Source organism: Myripristis murdjan, chromosome 5 (genome assembly GCF_902150065.1).
Source record: "Myripristis murdjan chromosome 5, fMyrMur1.1, whole genome shotgun sequence".
Taxonomy (NCBI): Eukaryota; Metazoa; Chordata; class Actinopteri; order Holocentriformes; family Holocentridae; genus Myripristis; species Myripristis murdjan.
The window spans coordinates 23,274,724-23,293,014 of record NC_043984.1 but is presented as its reverse complement, the minus strand read 5'-3'; the positions used below and the strand labels follow the sequence as shown (position 1 = coordinate 23,293,014).

Sequence of the window (18,291 nt, the reverse complement as noted above, 5' to 3'; positions counted from 1 at the left end):
TAAAATAGAATTTAATTCAGTGGATAAAAATAAAGTATTAAACGTGTGTGTGTGTGTGTGTGTGTGTGTGTGTAATTAGATGTGTCATGCCAGTCAGGGAGTAGTGTGACGGGACGTTTATGGATCTGGATTGAAGCTCTGCTTCTTCATGCTTCATCACTAAGGCGTGTCTGTTGTGAGCTTAATGCATTACTAAATCTCACAATTTATCTTACAGACATTAAAACTGCAGCTGGCCTAGACAGTCATAAGTTGTGAGTTAACACTGGTATACCCTGATTCTTCATGGCTATATTCATTGATACAGTATGTAAGGTAAAAAATACAAAGGAAATCATTCCACATCATTCAGTTTAGTGTCTGCATGACATGTTTGCATGTTCAAATGACATACAGGCATAGGTATTGGCAAAACAATCTTATATAGGCAAATACGGTCACATGGGGCAAACTTTAGCCTATCGCATGTGAAATGAAACAAACTAATGACAGCTCCTCATTGAGACGACATAGCATCAAAGTGCATCAAAGTAAATGGTGAATCTAGAATACGAAGCAATGATGAGCAGATCCTGGAAAAGAAAGATTGCAATGTAATGTAATGCCACAGTGGAATGGGGAAAAATTTTGCTTATCACTCCAGTCAAGCCTATGTTCCTGTGTTAAAGGTTTCTCCTGCTGCCCGGACACAGGACAGAACAAACAAAACCTCTCCTTTCATGACCGCAATTTTCAAAACTCTCCATAAAACGCTGCCAACATACATCAACATGACATTCCCATACTGAAAAGCAAGGTTTCAGTAAGTTAGCAATAGGTCTATGATTACAATTGTATCTATAAAGCTGATACACTGTCTAACTCTGACTCTTTGACCCAGAGTGTCTGGGGACTTTCTTTGATGTTGCCCACAGCTGTAGTGTCACTTCTGAGGAAGCAGGTGTTGCTGTGAATTGGAGAATTTTCTTTCTGATTCATCTAGTCATTCAATGATTTGGGCCTCTGCGTCTGTGATGTGTACAGTGGTTACCCCCGGCAACCAGCCAGCTGTTGTTGAAGCGAGAGAGAGAGGGAGAGAGAGAGAAAACGCTAAACAGGTGTGAGTATAGGCCTAGAGGACAGTTTAATTTATAAACGTTTATGCAGGCTGCGCAGGCATAACTTCAAAATAAATGGGATGCTCAACATGCAGAAACCTTTTCAAAAGTAGCACAAACAAGGGAGCGTTTGTATCAGTATCATTCACTGGCCATCAAAAATCATGACTGAAACTGATGCTCAAGGTCAAGCCATGTGACCAGTCTGAAAACATAGCATGTGGTCATTCCTCGTTTTTGCCATCATGATGTTAGTTTTGTTGAACATTTCATCACCTCTTCTCAGTGTTGAGCGTTCCAGTCTCCGGGTCACCAGGGCCGCTGCCGTCCAATTCACACATACAGAGCCGGTGGGCAATCTTCAGCAATTTAATCACAAAAGGCAATTAAACATTCCTGTAAACAAAATAACCCTCACCCCGCAGTTACACGTCTGTTAATAGACTATTTGACATATTTTTAACCTTGCTCATACATTTCCTTGTTTATTTGCTTGCTGCTGGTCTCTGCTGCATTCCAGCCATATCAACAGAGGCAAAAAAAAAAAAAAAGGGGGGGTGCTGATGCTTCGATTTGAAAGCGGTGTTCACATGTTTTGCTCATTTGAAGACCCCAAATCATTTGTATAAGTTAAAATAAACCAAAAAAAAAAAAAAAACAGCAGATATTTCCCACTTTTGTCGGTGTGGTTGATTGTATTAGTGTGAATATAACTGATAATGGTGATTTCTCATACCTTGGACCTCTAACAGCAATGGATTTGCTGCTATGTTTACTGCCTGTGTTGACACACTTCCACATTTGTGCTGCCAGGTGGGAGATAGCACAGCCTACCCAAAAATTCCCACATATCCTGTTTGACGGGACCTTTTTTAAACAGTTGGCAGTTGTATTTACAGAACCATCTGATGAAGGCAGCATCAGTGGTCTACTTGCTAATGAGCTTATTGCTAGTTATAATAAGAACATTGCAGTATATTCAAGTTTGTCGCAATGGATAATTGGTCACAGTGCAGTGTGAGTGTTACTGTGTTGAAAGGATTTTTTGCTTTTATATCACTCTTTGAATTCAAATGTGGGAGGCTGTAAGTTTGGCCTGGTCTTTTGTGTTGATTGGACGGCAGTGCTTTCAGGTTACCAAAGCAGGCTAGATGAAATTTAATCAGCGTAAAAAATAAAATAAAATAAATAAAAACTGGCATAACTAATGACATTTAAGACCTCAGTCGTAATGGTGGGGCAGAAACTAGGAAAATAAGATCAGGTTGAAAATAAGCAAAATTATCCCTCAACCTGGTCAGAGAAAAGCAGATACACCATACATAGAAAGCCTTTTTTACTCTTATTGTTCATAGTTTTATGTGTTTTCTAGATAACTTTAATAACTCGCTGTCACCAGATCAGCAGACATCCTTGTAAATGTATATTTGTCTGGTTCAAGTCAGTATTTTTACTAAAGTGTGTTTTTCCTTAATCATTTTGTACAGGTGGTGCTATGATAAACCAGAGGTTATCATAGCACCTCCGATTCCTCCGCATCAGCAGAACCCATTGCACACACTGTGTTTATTTATGCCTCGATTGTTTCTGCTCTTCTGTATTCATGCCCATTTTTCTTTTATCTATTTTTTTGCCATTTCTCACACAATGTTGATGTTATCTCCAGCAAATTGGCACGCAGCACATATTCCACTTCCTTCATTACGGCTATTACACAGACTTTTGAATTTCCAAAATGTTTGATACACAAAGTTAACAGTGTGCAAACAGGAAGTGAGACATAATATTCATACACTTAAAGAGCACCAAACATCAGATAAATGTTTGGAACGGGTGCCGTGGTGTGTCAGACCACATATGGTGATGCTCCATAGCACCACCATCAGGTCAATAACATTTGCAATAATACTTGTTTGTTTGTTTTTGCTGTAATAACTGTCGCAAAGTTGACTCAATCTCCACCAATGGTACCCACAGCATATTTCAACAGCCTACATCTTGGCTTTTCCAGAGAATTTTGATATACATAACCATTTGGCCAAGACACAAATGATGTTGACGGTGAGGATTAAAAAAAACAAAACAAACAAACCTTAACACTTATTCCTAGAGCAGTCCAAACTTCACGTACATCGCTGTGAAGGGGCTCCAAAGTGTAGTCAGATCACATTTGGTGCTGTTCTGTAAAGCTGCTGTGAGAACCAATTAGTAATTTTGCAACTTGTGATATCTCAGGCATCTGTGTGTGTTTGGCCCATGGGCTTGGACACTGCTAATGGTCACTTCAAGCTACATTTGTAATTAAAACTTGTGGGTTTTGTGTCTGATTAATTACATTTTCCGTGCAGTATCAATGTTATATCTTTTATCGCTGAGCAAAAAGACACTGGAAAAGTGTCTGTGTTGTGCGGATCAGAACATTTATATACTTATATACTATATATATATATATACTATACTGAATGTGATGTACTGTAAAGGATCATACCCGTCCTATTTTGATTTCTCATCAACACTCATATCGGTCTGTCACAAATATTGGTTGTGTAAATGTGCACAGAGTATGCCAAATTGTTTTGTCCACAAGCAAATGTGATTTCTCCGAATCACAGATGTACGCCCAACATGATCGGATGACAGTTGTAGTCTGAAAAACAAAACAAAACAAAAAAAAAAATATCCGCAGCAAATAGTCCCTTATCCTAACCTAATCATGTGCTATGGAGGGCTGAGAGTGTGCAGGTTTTTATATTCCACTGAAACACTACAGCAGATGATTTCACTGATTAACACACCTTCAACCACAGAAGAGGAACTAATCAGAGAAATCACATGATGTGGTTGGAATGAAAACCTGCACACACTCAGCCTTGCATGGCGCTTGATTGGACAACCCTGTGTTACAGTAAATGCACTGAAAAGGTAAAGGTGTGTATTTACCAAGACATGTACATTTCTATGTGCACTGCAATACTACAGTGCTGCATCTCTGGGTTTGATGACTGAAAAGATTTTAATTTAGATGTAAGCATGTTTTGTGCATTCATGTTTTTATATAATACCTGGAATGAAAGCACCGTAGGCTAGTGCAACCACTGTTGGTCCAAAAATGATCAGGCATCGGTTTTGTCCAGACTACATGCATTAAATATGTAGAGTATAACACAGCTACATGATATCTGCCCTAAACAAAATAAAGGCAATTTACTGTAGAAGCAGATCTACAGAGGAAACTAAGCCACATGGTACTTGGACCCACAACAAAACAATGTAACAGGATGGTGAGAGAGCCTTGCAGGGCTGTACACTTACATTTTCCACTTAGATTACCCAAGGAATGTACACATTTACTAGATTTACCTTGGAGAAAGCATCCATTTACCGCCCTGCTGGTAAAATGTGCACATTTACAAGTAAAATGTATACATTTACCATTTACCATAACAGACATATAATAGGGTTCAACATGTCAGCTGTGTACACTGTACATTTCCAGCTCCGAACGTTTCCACTCAGGAGTCTAGATTATGTGTCCACTGTTGTCTCACATCAAACTGCAATTCTGTCTCGCTTCACATATTTCTCTGTCTCCCTGTCTCGCTCCTCATCTCTCTCGCTCTCCCTCCACCCTCCTGCTGATGTATGGAACGTCTACTCTCATATGGAGTGTGTTTGTAAAAGTCACAGTAATCAAATTTCACTGATTCTTGGGGGATTAAACAAGGTGGCATTTGTGTGTGTGTGTGTGTGTGTGTGTGTGTGTCCTGTCTCTCTGCATATACAATATTAAGCCTGTGCTAAGTTGTGTATTGTAATGCAGCTATGTCATTAGTCTAAGACTAGCTCAGCTGTAATATATCATCCATCATCTTATACTCCCAGGAACCAGCTATCTAAAGAATACAACTAATGGTACATTTGCATACAGACGGGATGTACATTTAATTGTTTGAATGGATGATGGGAGGGGTCAGTAACTACATAATGTGGAGTGGAGACAATCGACTTATACCTCGGACACTTTTGAGAGATTGAAATGGTGCTCATTCATGCCATTGGATCTTGAGCAGTAAAAATATTTGCTAGCTATCTCTCTGTTTTTCTGGAAACTGTTCTCTAATACTTCAAGCACAATCAGTAAATGTCATACCTCAATCAACATAAGATTATGCAGTGTTATTCAGTAAGATACTGACATTGTGTAAGCCTGGCTAACACCAGACCCTGGTGAATGTCTCTAGTGTTGGAAAGGCTATTGATATTGCCGGTCTCTTATGCAGATGAGGAGACTTTGCCTGTGACGTCTGACGCTGGTTGGATATCACTAATTTGAAACGAATGAATCACAATCATGATTGTAGCTGATAGCACGCAAAATTGTGGGGCAATGCACATTCATTTGATTGGCAGGCGAAGGGTGTTACAAATTCAAACATGAGAACCAATCAGAAACAATGGCAAGAATTTGAGTAAATGAGTCTGTGCAGATGAAGTGGAGACAGCTCTTTGCTGTCCCATGCAAAGTTTACCACTATATGTTGAATAAAGTTTGTTACTGACACAGTTATAAAATAATTTGCTTTCTTAGCCCTGTAACAGCCATTAGCCAGCAAGCTAACTTTAAGCCTGACGTTGCCTCCTGTTGGAAATCTGTCCATATGGCCTGACAGCATGTTTATTGATATAGCTATCCAGATAGCCAGCTAGCCATTTCATAGTCCAATGCACAACATCACTTTTGTACTGAGATTATAGGATACTGTAAGGTGTCATTGTAATGTTGAAGTAGAAAGACACTTTATCAGTGTAACACATATAATGTGCAGTTAACTTTGACACCAAGAGTATATTGACAGCATTATTACCGTGCTTCGTTGCCACTTGTCAAAACCTTTCAAGTACAGGGAGTTAGAATAATGATAAGTTATGCCAAAGCTGTCTGCTTTTATTTGACAGACAAATGTAACAGGCAGTCCCCAATAAGATTTCATCCAAAACAAAATGCCTCCCAACAGTGTGCATAATTGCCACAAAGCATTGTTAGCTGTGTGCTATCTCATTTGGAAATGGCTGCTAATCTTAATCACTTGTGGAAACCAGGGAGCTTGTTGTTTCCCCTGATTTTTATTCTTGTAAAAGTACACCGCAGAAAACTTTTCAAACAGTGTTTATGTTTTAGCAACCACTGTATAGGAGCCATAATACGTGAAATCCATACCTTTTACCACAAGATGCAATAAAGCGGCTCCAAATACCGTCCAAATTCTGCTGACTCCTGATATGTAGTTATGACTCCGTTAAAGCCAACAAGAATATGAGTAAACCTCGCTGGCTTTTTGAAATATAATGTATTTAGCCACAGAAGAAAATAACATCATTTTAATCTACTGCTGCAGATGTAAGAATGAATTCTGTGGGGAAGGGGTTAAATTACATTCCACATCTTCTTTTTTCTCTCGCCTGTGGTATTGTTGTCATTCATTCTTGGCAGCTGGCCAAGTACAAAACTCATAATTTTGTTCAGCCTTTTAAAAGAAAAAAAAAAGTTTTATTTGCGAAGAAGCAATGAATTTTAGTCAGTCTCTCTTTGATTTGAACCACAGATCGGCAATCGTCAGAATTGGGGATATATTTGGAGCTCCTTCATTGAAACGAGTGACAAGTATGCATATGTCAGACGCTGCAATACCCTGAAAGAGTGAGTGCAGGGCCCAGAGAAGCAGTCACTTCAGGTCTACAGCCTAGGGCTTGATCCAAGGCAGAGATGGATCAAACCACACAACAGTAGAAGCCTGTCACCAGAGCAGGGTTGATAACTTTTAATATTTACTTTTCCTCATTGTTTTAACTCTGCATGCCCACCTCCATGCCCAGCGACAGCAGGCACAGTAAACCAGAGATTGCAGACAATTTGTACATCTGCAAATTGACGCACCATCCTCTTCAGTTTGTTTTTGAGGCTTGAGGAGAGTTAAATATGCATGGCTTCAACATGAGTGTCTCAAAGTCTTTCCCAGAACAACAAACAAATGACATGAAATCTTTATTTGGCATAGACAAACAGAATTCAGAATTGATTCCGAGAGAGAGAGAGAGAGAGAGAGAGAGAGAGAGAGAGAGAGAGAGAGAGAGAGAGCTCCACATGAGCCTGAACAGTTCACTAGATTTGTTTATTTCTCCTGAAATGAAGCTACAGAAACAGGCAGCAATATTTGCCGAGCATACACATGTACAGGTGCACAAACACATAAACACACACACACACACACACACACACAAGTAAACACACATACATACACACATGCTCCCACCTTTACTTGGTTGGAGAGGAGACAAACCTGAAGATCGCCACGGAGACCCATCTTTCAAATTTATTCATTAAACTCCCAAATGCTCCCCTTAACGAATGTAATTAGAATATGGTAATGAGAGAGGGCTGAACTAGGGAGTGTTGTAATACGCTTAGCAGCACAGGGGGAGAGAGAAAGAGAGAGAGGGAGAGAGAGACAGAGAGAGGGAGAGAGAGACAGAGAGAGAAATGGAGTGAGGGAGTCAGAGGAGAGAGAAATAGAGACTGACTGACAGGGTGCCAATTTATGTCTTGTTGTAAACAAGTATTTATGCCAGTGAGAGGGAGCACACACACCATCTCTCTCTTGCTCTCTCTCTCCCTCTCTCTCTCTCTCTGACTCTTTATCTCTTTCTCTCTCTCTCTCTATCTATCTAGCTATCTCTCATTTGCATACCAAACCTCCCCAATAACGGTAACATCAACAATAGCAGGAGCAGAGACAGGCCTCACAGGGTGGAATGACTCACACTGATTTGAGGCATCAGGGGTTAACACAGCCACCGGAGACTACTGCATAGAGACACATCCTCACTCTCTCGCTGTCTCTCCTTCCTCCTCCCACCGGCAAGCACACACTCGTTGTTGGAGAGATTTGAAATGTACGTGTCTGAATATGTGTGTGTGTGTGTGTACACGCCCGCACCCCTTCCCTGGGAACTTTGTGGGAGTTTCTGAGGACTCTGACAGGCTTTCTGCAAGACGCCCTAGCACAGCAGGGGTCCTGGCATTGTGTTCGACACCACACACCTGTAGCCGTCTTTGATGTGTTCAGCCCCCCCCCCCCCCCCCCCCCCGTCGCCACCGAGGGAAGGGGTGTCGTCTCCGCAAATGCAAATACAAGGGGTGGGGAGTGTGTGGTAGGGGAGGGGTTGTGTAAAGAGGAAAAGGACAGGTATGGCACATGAGAGAGAGAGGAAGTCTTAGAAAAATGTGACTGAAGTTCCCACTCTAGTCGAGGGCTGCATGACTCCTGCTCCCTCTCAGGTCCCTGCGAGAAAAGTTTGCACGACTTTCCTAGGGTGTGTGAGTATGTGTGTGTGTGTGTGTGTGTGTGTGTTCCCACGTTCGCCATTTGGACTGCTATATATTACAGGAAAGGAGCTGAGAGGAAAATGAGATAGAAAAAAAGAGGGAAGTGGGTGAGCTGGCAGGAGGAGAAAGGAAAGAGGTCAAACAGAAAAGAGGTGGGGAGAAGGAGTGAGCGAGAGGGGAGAGTGACTATTTCATTATAAAGCCGTCACTCACATGGGCAGCAGCCACCACATAGGCTCTTCTGAGACCAAGCCTGGGCCTGGAGTGTGTGTGTGTGTGCTGTCGTGCACGAATGTATGCCCATGAATGGGTCCGAGCATGTATTAGTTTTGACATGGGGGTTATGTGTGTCTATTTTTGTATATATGTGTGTGCTTGTAAGTGTGTGTGTGTGTGTGTGCGCGTTATGAATGCTGTGAGAGTGGCAGCCTGACAGAGATGGATGTGACGCGAATATCTCTCTCCCAACCAGGTGACAGGGGCGGGTCCCTGCCAGCCCTGCTGAAGGTCAGACCTCGTCCTCCAATGACAGACCAGCACTCTGTGTGTGTGTATGTGTGTGTGTGTGTGTGTGTGTTCTCCTGTGTGTGTGCGTGCATGCTCCAATATGCTTGCACATGCACCAGTGTGTAACAGAGACAAAGAGAGGAGAGAAAAAGAGAGTGAAGACAAGGTGTGTGTGCACACGTAGGTGTGTGTCTGTGTCTGAGCAGACGGCCCATTTGTATGCATGTGCACACATGTCTTCATGTCCATGTACGTGCATGTATGTGTCGCCCAGTGTGTGATGAGGTGTTTATTTGATAAACACAAGGCAAGCTTGAGAGGAATTCTGATCAGGGGCTTTGCAACAGTTGTTATGGAAACAGCATTAAGCAGTTAGCCAGTGGAGGTAATATAAAGACTGCTGAAAGTAACACACAGTGGGAAGGGAGGCAGTTAGGGAATATAATACAAACTACGCATTATTGCTCTGGTTTACAATGGGCTTAATGTAATTTTATTGTGTGGCTAGAACAGAACAAAATTATCATTGTCATAACTCATTGTCTCTCTCTCTCTCTCTCTCTCTCTCTCTCTCTTTCTGTGGAGAGCTACGCAGTGTAATTAGCCAGGTTAGGGGAACAGCACAAACAAGTCGTTAGCGGTCTGCTTTACAATAGGCATCATGTCATTTATGCCGATTCAAAATCGAGCAAAACTCACTCTTTATTCATCCCCTTGCCGGGCTACATAACCTGAACTTCAGGCTCATCAGAGAAACAATGACCATGGCCTCATGACATTGGCGATTTTAGAGGTCATCAGCCTTGTCACGTCTCTGTCAGTCTCTCGAGGTAATATCATGCACAAAGGGAACCTCCCCGTTCTGATGGATAGTAATTTAAAAATCAAATGGCTGTATGACAGTGTAGATAGCCTGAAATCTGCTCCATTATGCTCGGCTTGCTGTGTGTATTCGAAGGGGAAAGATTTAAAAGTAATAGTTGCTTAAATTTCACACAGCTCGTGATCACAGAAATGTGAGTTGATTGAATTTCTGACATAGTGCTGCAGGTTTAAATAAAATCACAGCGGAGGACATCCTTTTTTCTTTTCTTTTTTCTTTTTTCTTTCTTTTTTTTTTAAAGAAACAGTAGGCTGTTTTGGTTGTGATGTCCACCAAGGTGAAAAAAAAAAACAAAAAAAAAACTGGCGGTGGTGTCCAGGAGCAAATAACCGTCACCAGACCTATTAACCGATGCGGTTCTTTTCCCCCTGTATATGCATGACAATACCGCGCTCAAGACTTTAGAGCTGTGTTCTGGCTTGTGAAGGACAGTTTCCTACTTTTTCTTACAGACAAAATAAACCGTTCAAACGCCTGGGTGTGAACCAGCGGCAGCCTTCATTTCAGGCACTTTGAATGGATGTGACAGTTCCAGTTTATAGACAACTGTGTTCTCCCCCAGATCTCTGTCAGGGTGATGCTCATCATTAGACTTCAAGTTCACACACACACACACACACACACACACACACACACACGTGCACACACACTAGCCTGTGGCCAGAGCCTATAAGGGAATCTCCCTGGGGAAGCCCCCTGGATAAGTCTGTTGCAGTGTGAGCGAGCCCCCGGAAGTCTCCCTGAGGGCTGTGAGTGTGTGTGTGCATGTGTGTGTGTGTGTGTGTCTGCGTGTGTGTTTGTGACTGCCTGTCTGCCTTTCTGTACTATCAGTCTGTGCATGCCACCAGTGTCTTGGAGGGAGATGGTCTCAGTGATGCGTGAGTGAGTGGGAGGCTGATTTCCCTGACTGCAGCTCGAGCTCCAATCCAACTTCCCACTCATGCTCTGTGCTTTGTTAGATATTCCTTAAGCAACTCTCTCTCTCTCTCTCTCTCTCTCTCTCGTCCTTTCTTTCTTCCTCTCTCACACAGACAGATTGGAATACTATATGCATGTGTGTTTGTGTGCATAAATGTGTACGCAAATGCATGTGTGCGAGTGTGTGTGTTTGTGCTCAGTGAGCCTATCGCAGCGTGTTATTACTGAGGCTCACACAGACATACACGATGTCTGGGTTTCTGGAGTAGATCCCCAGAGAAAGACTGGATACTTGTCCCTGTCCCTGTGTCTGGCACGTCTAACACACGCACACACACGCACACACACTCACACACACACACACACACTTTCCTAGTATTCCTGAAGGGTCAGTGTGTCGCCAGGCATGCTCAAAGCGTTCCATCACCGGTTTCCACCGGGACGATAACTGTGACTTCCTGAGGATCGACCTTCAGCGTCGCACTTATGTCACTCTTCATGTATGTGTGTGAGTGTGTGTGTGTGTGTGTGAGAGAGCGAGAGAGAGCAAGAGATGAAGAGTGAGAGTGTGTGTTTCCAGTGTGTGTGTGTGTGTGTGTATGAGGGTGTTTTAGAGTGTGTGTCAGGCTGCCGTTTCAGCTGACTCCTCTGTTTCTGGCTTTTTAATGGCTCTTATGGGGCAGGCCTTTAATTGCAAGTCTCTCTCCCTCCCTTTTAATCCTCCCATCCTTCTGTCTCTCTCTCTCCCTCTCTCTCTCTCTCTCTCTCTCTCTCTGCTCTCCTCTCCCTCCTCCCTCTGGTTGACAGTCACTAGGGGAGCCCGAGCGCCAGGCTGGGCTCGGATGTGGAGGCCGTATAGAATATTGACTTGCTGAGGGGCGGTTTGGGAGAGGAGGAGAGGTGGCTGCCTGTCACAACTAATGAATAGATGCATAAATGAATGAGACCCTCCTTGTGTGTGTGTGTGTGTGTGTGTGTGTGTGTGTGTGTGTGTGTGTGTGTGAGAAAGAGAGAGACACCCCCCCCATGGGCTCAATACAGTTGCATGCGGATCAGACGAACAGACAATATCATGGGTGGGCATTGGCTGTGACAGAGTAGGCAATGGAGGCCAGCTTGATACCGATAATTATTAAAGGATGTGTTTATATTTTTTGACACACACACACACACACACGCATGCATGCATGCATAAATGCAGGATGGGTCAGTTGGGCGGGGGGATGTGGGGACAGAAGGGAGGATACTAGAAAAAACAATCCAGTTAAGTGCCAAACGTCCAGCTGCTCTCTCTCTCTCTCTCTCTCTCTCTCTCTCTCTCTTTCTCTCTCTCCTTCTCTTTCACCCTTTCACTCTCTCCTTCCCTGTTCCCCCTCTTTTTCCTATCTCATCAGATCGGCACAGAGCTGAAGTGCTCTCATGCCAAACTGGGACAAATACCTATAAGGACAGAGAGGGGGAAAGAGAGAGAGGGAGAAAGAGAGAGAGAGAGAGAGAGAGAGAGAGAGAGAGAGAGAAGGTCTGGAGAGGAGATTGTTGATCTGAGGGGGCAGATGAAGGAGCGCTGGAGTGTTGATGTCTTCTTCGCTATTGCTTTGTGCCGCATTTCAAACACTGATTGCCTTAAGAGGACAATTTACATTTCACAGACTTTCACAACAAGTGGATGAGATAGGAGTCAGAGATAGGAAGAGAGAGAGAGAGGGAATGATGTTTCAAGGAGGAAGCCAGGGGTGAGAGAGTTCGCAGCGAGAAGGGAAACGCGGCATTGCATGAGCACGTAAAAGGCAGGAGGAATAAACAATAGTTCCTGTCACCTGTGTTTATGTGTGTGTGTGTGTGTGTGTGTGTGTGTGTTTCTGTGGCTTGTGTGTGTGTGGACGCTTTATTTCCTGCAGTTGTGTGACTTGAACTTTCTTTTCCACTTCCTTTTCTTGTGGATTGATGTGGGTTTTGGAGAAGAGGCGAAATAACAGAGAGAAGAGAAGAAAAGGAAAGCAAAGGACATGAAAGGAAAGGAAAGGAAAGGAGAGGAAAGGAAAGGAAAGGAAAGGAAAGGAAAAGAGAGGAAAGGAAAGGAAAGCCGCAGGAATTAAGAATCAAGTTAGCAGCAGGCTTTATCTGACAGAAAACTGTGAAACTGAAAAGTACAAGAAAACTTTAAAACTTTTCCTATCAGCGTGTTCTCTCAGGTAGTGTATGGGTCTGTACCTCCAGTGTGTGTGTGTGTGTGTGTGTGTGTGTGTGTGTTTGTATATGTGTGTGTGTGTGTGTGCGTGTATGTGTATTTAGGAGATAGCTTTTCCTCCCCAGTGGAGGGAGACATTGGTGTGTCGGTGAGTCTGATTGGTTGTTGGCCCTGAGGGTCCGTCCTCTATATCTCTTTCCTGACTGGCTGCTCTGTGACCAATCAGGCGCCCAGACCTCACCACGGCAATCAGATAGTGACACACTCTCTGTGGGCATCGACAGGTCATCTGGAAATACCTGCTATGTCTTATCTGCCTGTCACACACACACACACACACACACACACACAAAGACACACACATACACACACCTGTATAACCTTGCTGTCTCGTCTTTGTGTCTCTAGGAGATTGCTGCATATCTCATCACTTTTGAGAAACATGACGAGTGGCTGACGACATCGCCCAAAACCAGGTGAGGAGTGTGCTAACAAGGCTATCACACACACAGGCACACACACACACACACACACACACACACACACAGTAACACACATCCACAAACACAAAGTCACTTAATCAGACAGTGACTCACAGCGTTTAAATCCCAGTGACTAAGTGCCTGTGTTTGATTATAACATTAGAGATGTCGACTGTCTCCAAAGGATCGTGCTGTTCGGCCTTTTCTGCTCAGAGAGAAAGCTCCAGAACATGGACAGACTGTAAAGTACCTAGTCAGCTGGAAATGGAGTATTAATGGATGTAAATGTATGAGGATAAGTGATGTATAATTCAGACATTGTTGAGGGTGGGTGGGGGGGCGGGCGAGAGGGAGTGTGTGTTTAAGACGGGGGGAGAGCAGGGTTTCACATGTCGAAACTGAATATTCATTGATCCAAATGAACCATAGGTAGCACTACTTCTAGAAAAGGGGGGGGCGGGCTTAAAGTCAGAAAGTCAGAAAGAAAGAAAGAAAGAAAGGAAGAAGAAGAAAGAAAGAATTTGTCAGATCACATTCACTGACATTTACTTTAGCTAAAACAGATGTAGTCGCTTTCCTTTCTGACTTGGTTAAGCCACTGCCCAGACAGAGCGAGGGTTTTTTTTATTTCTTTTTCTTAAGACACCCGTTAGACTTGAAACAGAGATCCAGACATATGGTGCAAAGTACGGAATTATGTTTTATTAAATTCTTTTACAACTAATCAGCGTGAACATATGATCAAAAGACTGTGCTGTTCCCATGTCTATCTGGACTCCAAACAAACGATCATTCTCTATTTTATCCCCGTTTTCTCTCCCCTGGCAGCCTCGGCGTCACGGATGGGCAAAGAGGGAGTAAAACATGACATGGCTCTAACAGCAGATTAAAAAAATATATTAAAAATATGAAAAGCATCATGACTGCTCGCAGAAAGAAAGACACAAATAAACAAAGAAGGAGGGAAGGGAGGTAAAAAATAAGTTGAAAAAAGTTGAGTAAATGACAGTAAGTAAAACGGTCACCTTTTCAGCCCCGTTTCTGACTCCTGACACCAGTTAAAGCCCGAGGTAAAGCCTCTGTGCTCCCATTGTGTGAACTGAAGGACTCTTCTCGGCAGCGGCCCGCGGCCAGCTGCACAGTTTATGTTGTGGATGGATTTCTCATTGATTGGTTGTGCTGCCGTATAGCCTCAGCCTCCCGGCAGCAGCAGCAGCACTCATATTGGTGTTATTGAGCAGCAGTTAGATATAATCCCATTTACACATGACACAAGGCACGATTAGAACAGATTACACCTAATCCCATCAGATGGAGAGGAGCTCAACTAACGGAGCCGGTGACATTTGTACGAGTGTATGTGTGTGTGTGTATGTGTGTATCCATGAAGCAGTCGTAGGGCCTATGTTAAGATAACAATCAATGACCTTCATTTCTCCCCTTGCCGAAATACCTCATCAGCTCAAAGTAATGACTGCTACCTGCTCACTCCCTCTCCTCTCACTTTCTTGTCTACTCCTCCTCCTTCTCCTCCTTTTACCCTCCCTTTACCGGACTCACTCACCCACCCACTCTGTCTCTTTTTTCTCCCCGCTCTCCTCCCCTTAGCCTTCTCTGTTTTCGCTCTGCTACACTGTGGAACGGTGGAAAAGCTTTTATATCCCACACATCACAGCCCAGTTACAATCAATAGTATTTATGTCCGCTTGAATCGCAGGGTTTGAGAGGAACATGGGCACCATGCATGTACACACACATGCACATGCACATGCACATGCGCGCGCTCCCCACCCACACACACACACACACACTCACATACACACATACATAAGCACCCATCTGATCTCATCCATCTTCTCCATAACATAATTAGAATCAGCAGCTCTGAGATGACTCACACTGCTGTGAGACAGAGACTAAACTCTGCTTTGATCGGAGGGTGGGGGTCTCCACTCCGCTAAGAAACTGGCACGCTCAACCCCAAACAGAACAGATTTAAGGTGTCAAAGAAGATCAGCTCAAAGTAAATTCAATTTCACTACACAGAGTGTTCTGGCTAAATTGCCATCATCTCTGGCCATATAGATGTGCCTGCATCAAATCCTAGGGGAGAGGAGAGGAGAGGAGAGGAGAGGAGAGGAGAGGAGGGGAGAGGAGAAGAGAGGAGGATAAGAATAGAGGAGGGGGAAAAGATGAGATGAGAAGATGAGAAGGAATGGAAAGGGGGAGGAGAGCTGAAGAGCTGAAGGAGCAGTAAAGAGAAAATGAAGAGATAGCATGATAAGATGGAAAAAGACTAGAGGTTGATGGAGGAGTGGAGGGCAAGGAAAGGAGACAGGAGAGGGCTGTGTGTGTGTGTGTGTGTGTGTGTGTGTGTGTGTGTGCACGCATGTGAGAGAGTGAGCGAGAGAGGGAACATTTGTGAGTATGTGTTAGGTTATTGATTGTTAAAGGGCCTGTTCTCTTTCTGTTGTCAAGAGATAAGGCCGCAAAGTCTTTTACCTCCACCTCCACCTACTCACACACACACACACACACACACACACACACACAAACACACCTGTCCTAATGTTTTAGAAATGCAATGATTGATTGCTCAGCTGCAAGGTTTGACATTGAGCTCAAAGAACACACAGCAGTAGGTCTTGCCATCTCTGATATCATGCCATAAAATCTCTGTCTTCATGTATGGCTCATGGTGCGTATGTGCGTGTTTGTGTTTGTGTGTGTGCATGTGTGTGTGTGTGTGTGTGTGTGTGTGTGTGTGTGTGTTCATCCCACCAGGTCTTATAGAATGGGAGCTTAGGGGCCAATGTTCCTGTTGTGCTGATAAATCACCCCATACTGAAATATTAACACGTAGGAGTGTGTGAGTGAGATAGAGAGAGAGAGAGAGAGAGAGAGAGAGAGAGAGAGAGAGAGAGAGAGAGAGAGAGAGAGAGAGAGAGAGAGAGAGTCATGGGACCAGCGAACTTCACTGTGAAAGACTAACATTGACATCACCATTTGAATACTGTCCTAGAACACGGTCTTGCCAGTATTGACTGATATTTATCTGATAGCTAGTTAGCTAATGGGCTACTGCCAGCTGGTGTTCAGTAAATGGGCTTATAGAGTAGGAAAGTGTGTACATCACACTGGTTTTGGAAGTGATTATCACGTCATGTTGCCATTTGTTTTGAAACTCACTTTAATTTTGTTTTCCTGGTCTGTCTCAAATGTTCATGTTTATGTTGGCATTTTTTCATTGTTAAACTAGAACAAAATGTAAAGACTACACATTCAATAAATCCTCCACTTAAGTGCCAACTGGCCTGATAATTCACCTTGATGTCCCTCAGTGATATCCTCTGTTTTTAAAGATGACATGAGGAGTTCACAGAAGGGCAAACATCATTTAGTTAAGAATTTAGTTTTTTTGAAGGTCAGATCATCAGCTTGGTCGGATGTTTAAGTGAGTACTCTCCACAGTATCTGATTTGTCTGAGCGACTCTTGCCCTGCTCAAAGGGATATGTATTTTCTGAAAATGGACTACAAACAGGACTCCAGATCTTAAAACGGTGCATGGAAACATTCAACGAGAAGGCACCGAGTAGAGTGCAGACCTCTGCTCAAGGTCGCAGCTGGAAGTTACGTGGCTCGTGCTAAGCCACGCCCTCTTTGTGGCGATGCTGTTCAACTTCATGTTTATTTAGAGCCTTTAATCACAGTTATAGCTTTACAGGCCCACAGTCGATAGAAAACAGATCAACACCGCCTGACCGAAACCCTCACAGCAGGCAAAAAAAAAAAAAAAAAAAAAAAAAACCTCAGAGAAAAAAAACCCAAAGGCAGCTAGGGGGGAAAATCAAACATAACAACAACATAACATAACAACAACAACAACATAAGACATGTCCCACTCAGCAGGTCAGTGAGTAAAGTTGGTCAGCACCGCCTTTGCTCATGACCAGTCATCCCACTGGGTTCTATAGATGCGTTTTGAAACTACAACCTTTTTTGTGCTCGGCTCCAGGGGCGCCGCCAGGAATTTTGGGCCCCATGGAAAAAAAAAAAAAAAAAAAAAAAATATATATATATATATATATATATATGTATATATATATATATATATATATATATATATATATATATATATATATATATATATATATATATTTACTCAGTGATGGTTTAATAATTTTATATTAGTTTTTACCTATTTTCTGTTTTTACCTATATTCAGCTCTTTTTGAGTTACCCTGCTGACACACAGAGGCACAGAGGCGACTCTTGAAACAGAGCAAATCTTAAGTTCTGGTAGTTTGTGTTTAAAGCCCAATAAAACCCATCATACAGGGTGACACAAGAAAACGGGAACGTTTTAACAATCCAATAAAATCAAGAGTGATGGAAGAAAGATATTTTATTCATAGTAATTGAAACCTGAAAACATGCCATTTAAGAAACAATGATGGAATTTTCATTTTTTAAAAATTGTGCTGCCACTTGCTCATGTCTGCCAATATGCACTTCAGAAATTCCCGTTTTTTTGGGTCACCCTGTATTTCCTCTTTGCACTTGATGTCCAAAGATGACGTCTAACCAGCGACGATGTACCCACTCAACTACTCTATTGCTACCAACAACATGACATTATCTACTTAATTTGTGCATTGTTACAACCGTAGTAGTTTGATACTGTTGGTCTGATCTGGAATCAATGCATTAAAAGCTTTTCGAGTGAATTTGAGTGTCTAAGGACAGGAGGTGGAGCAGCTGGCCAATACAAAGACGATAGTTAACTTTGTGCATAGCATTTAATCTGTACAATCAAGTAAATGTCTGTAA

At 42.9% G+C, this 18,291-nt stretch overlaps 1 protein-coding gene across 1 annotated transcript in view; it reads left to right on the top strand.

Moving 5' to 3' along the window:
• The window catches only part of LOC115359142 (calmodulin-binding transcription activator 1-like), a 61,462-nt gene that overhangs the window by 15,194 nt on the left and 27,977 nt on the right, over positions 1-18,291 (top strand). Inside the window, 1 exon segment of the mRNA XM_030051488.1 lies at positions 13,386-13,453. Coding sequence (XP_029907348.1) covers positions 13,386-13,453 — 68 coding nt within the window.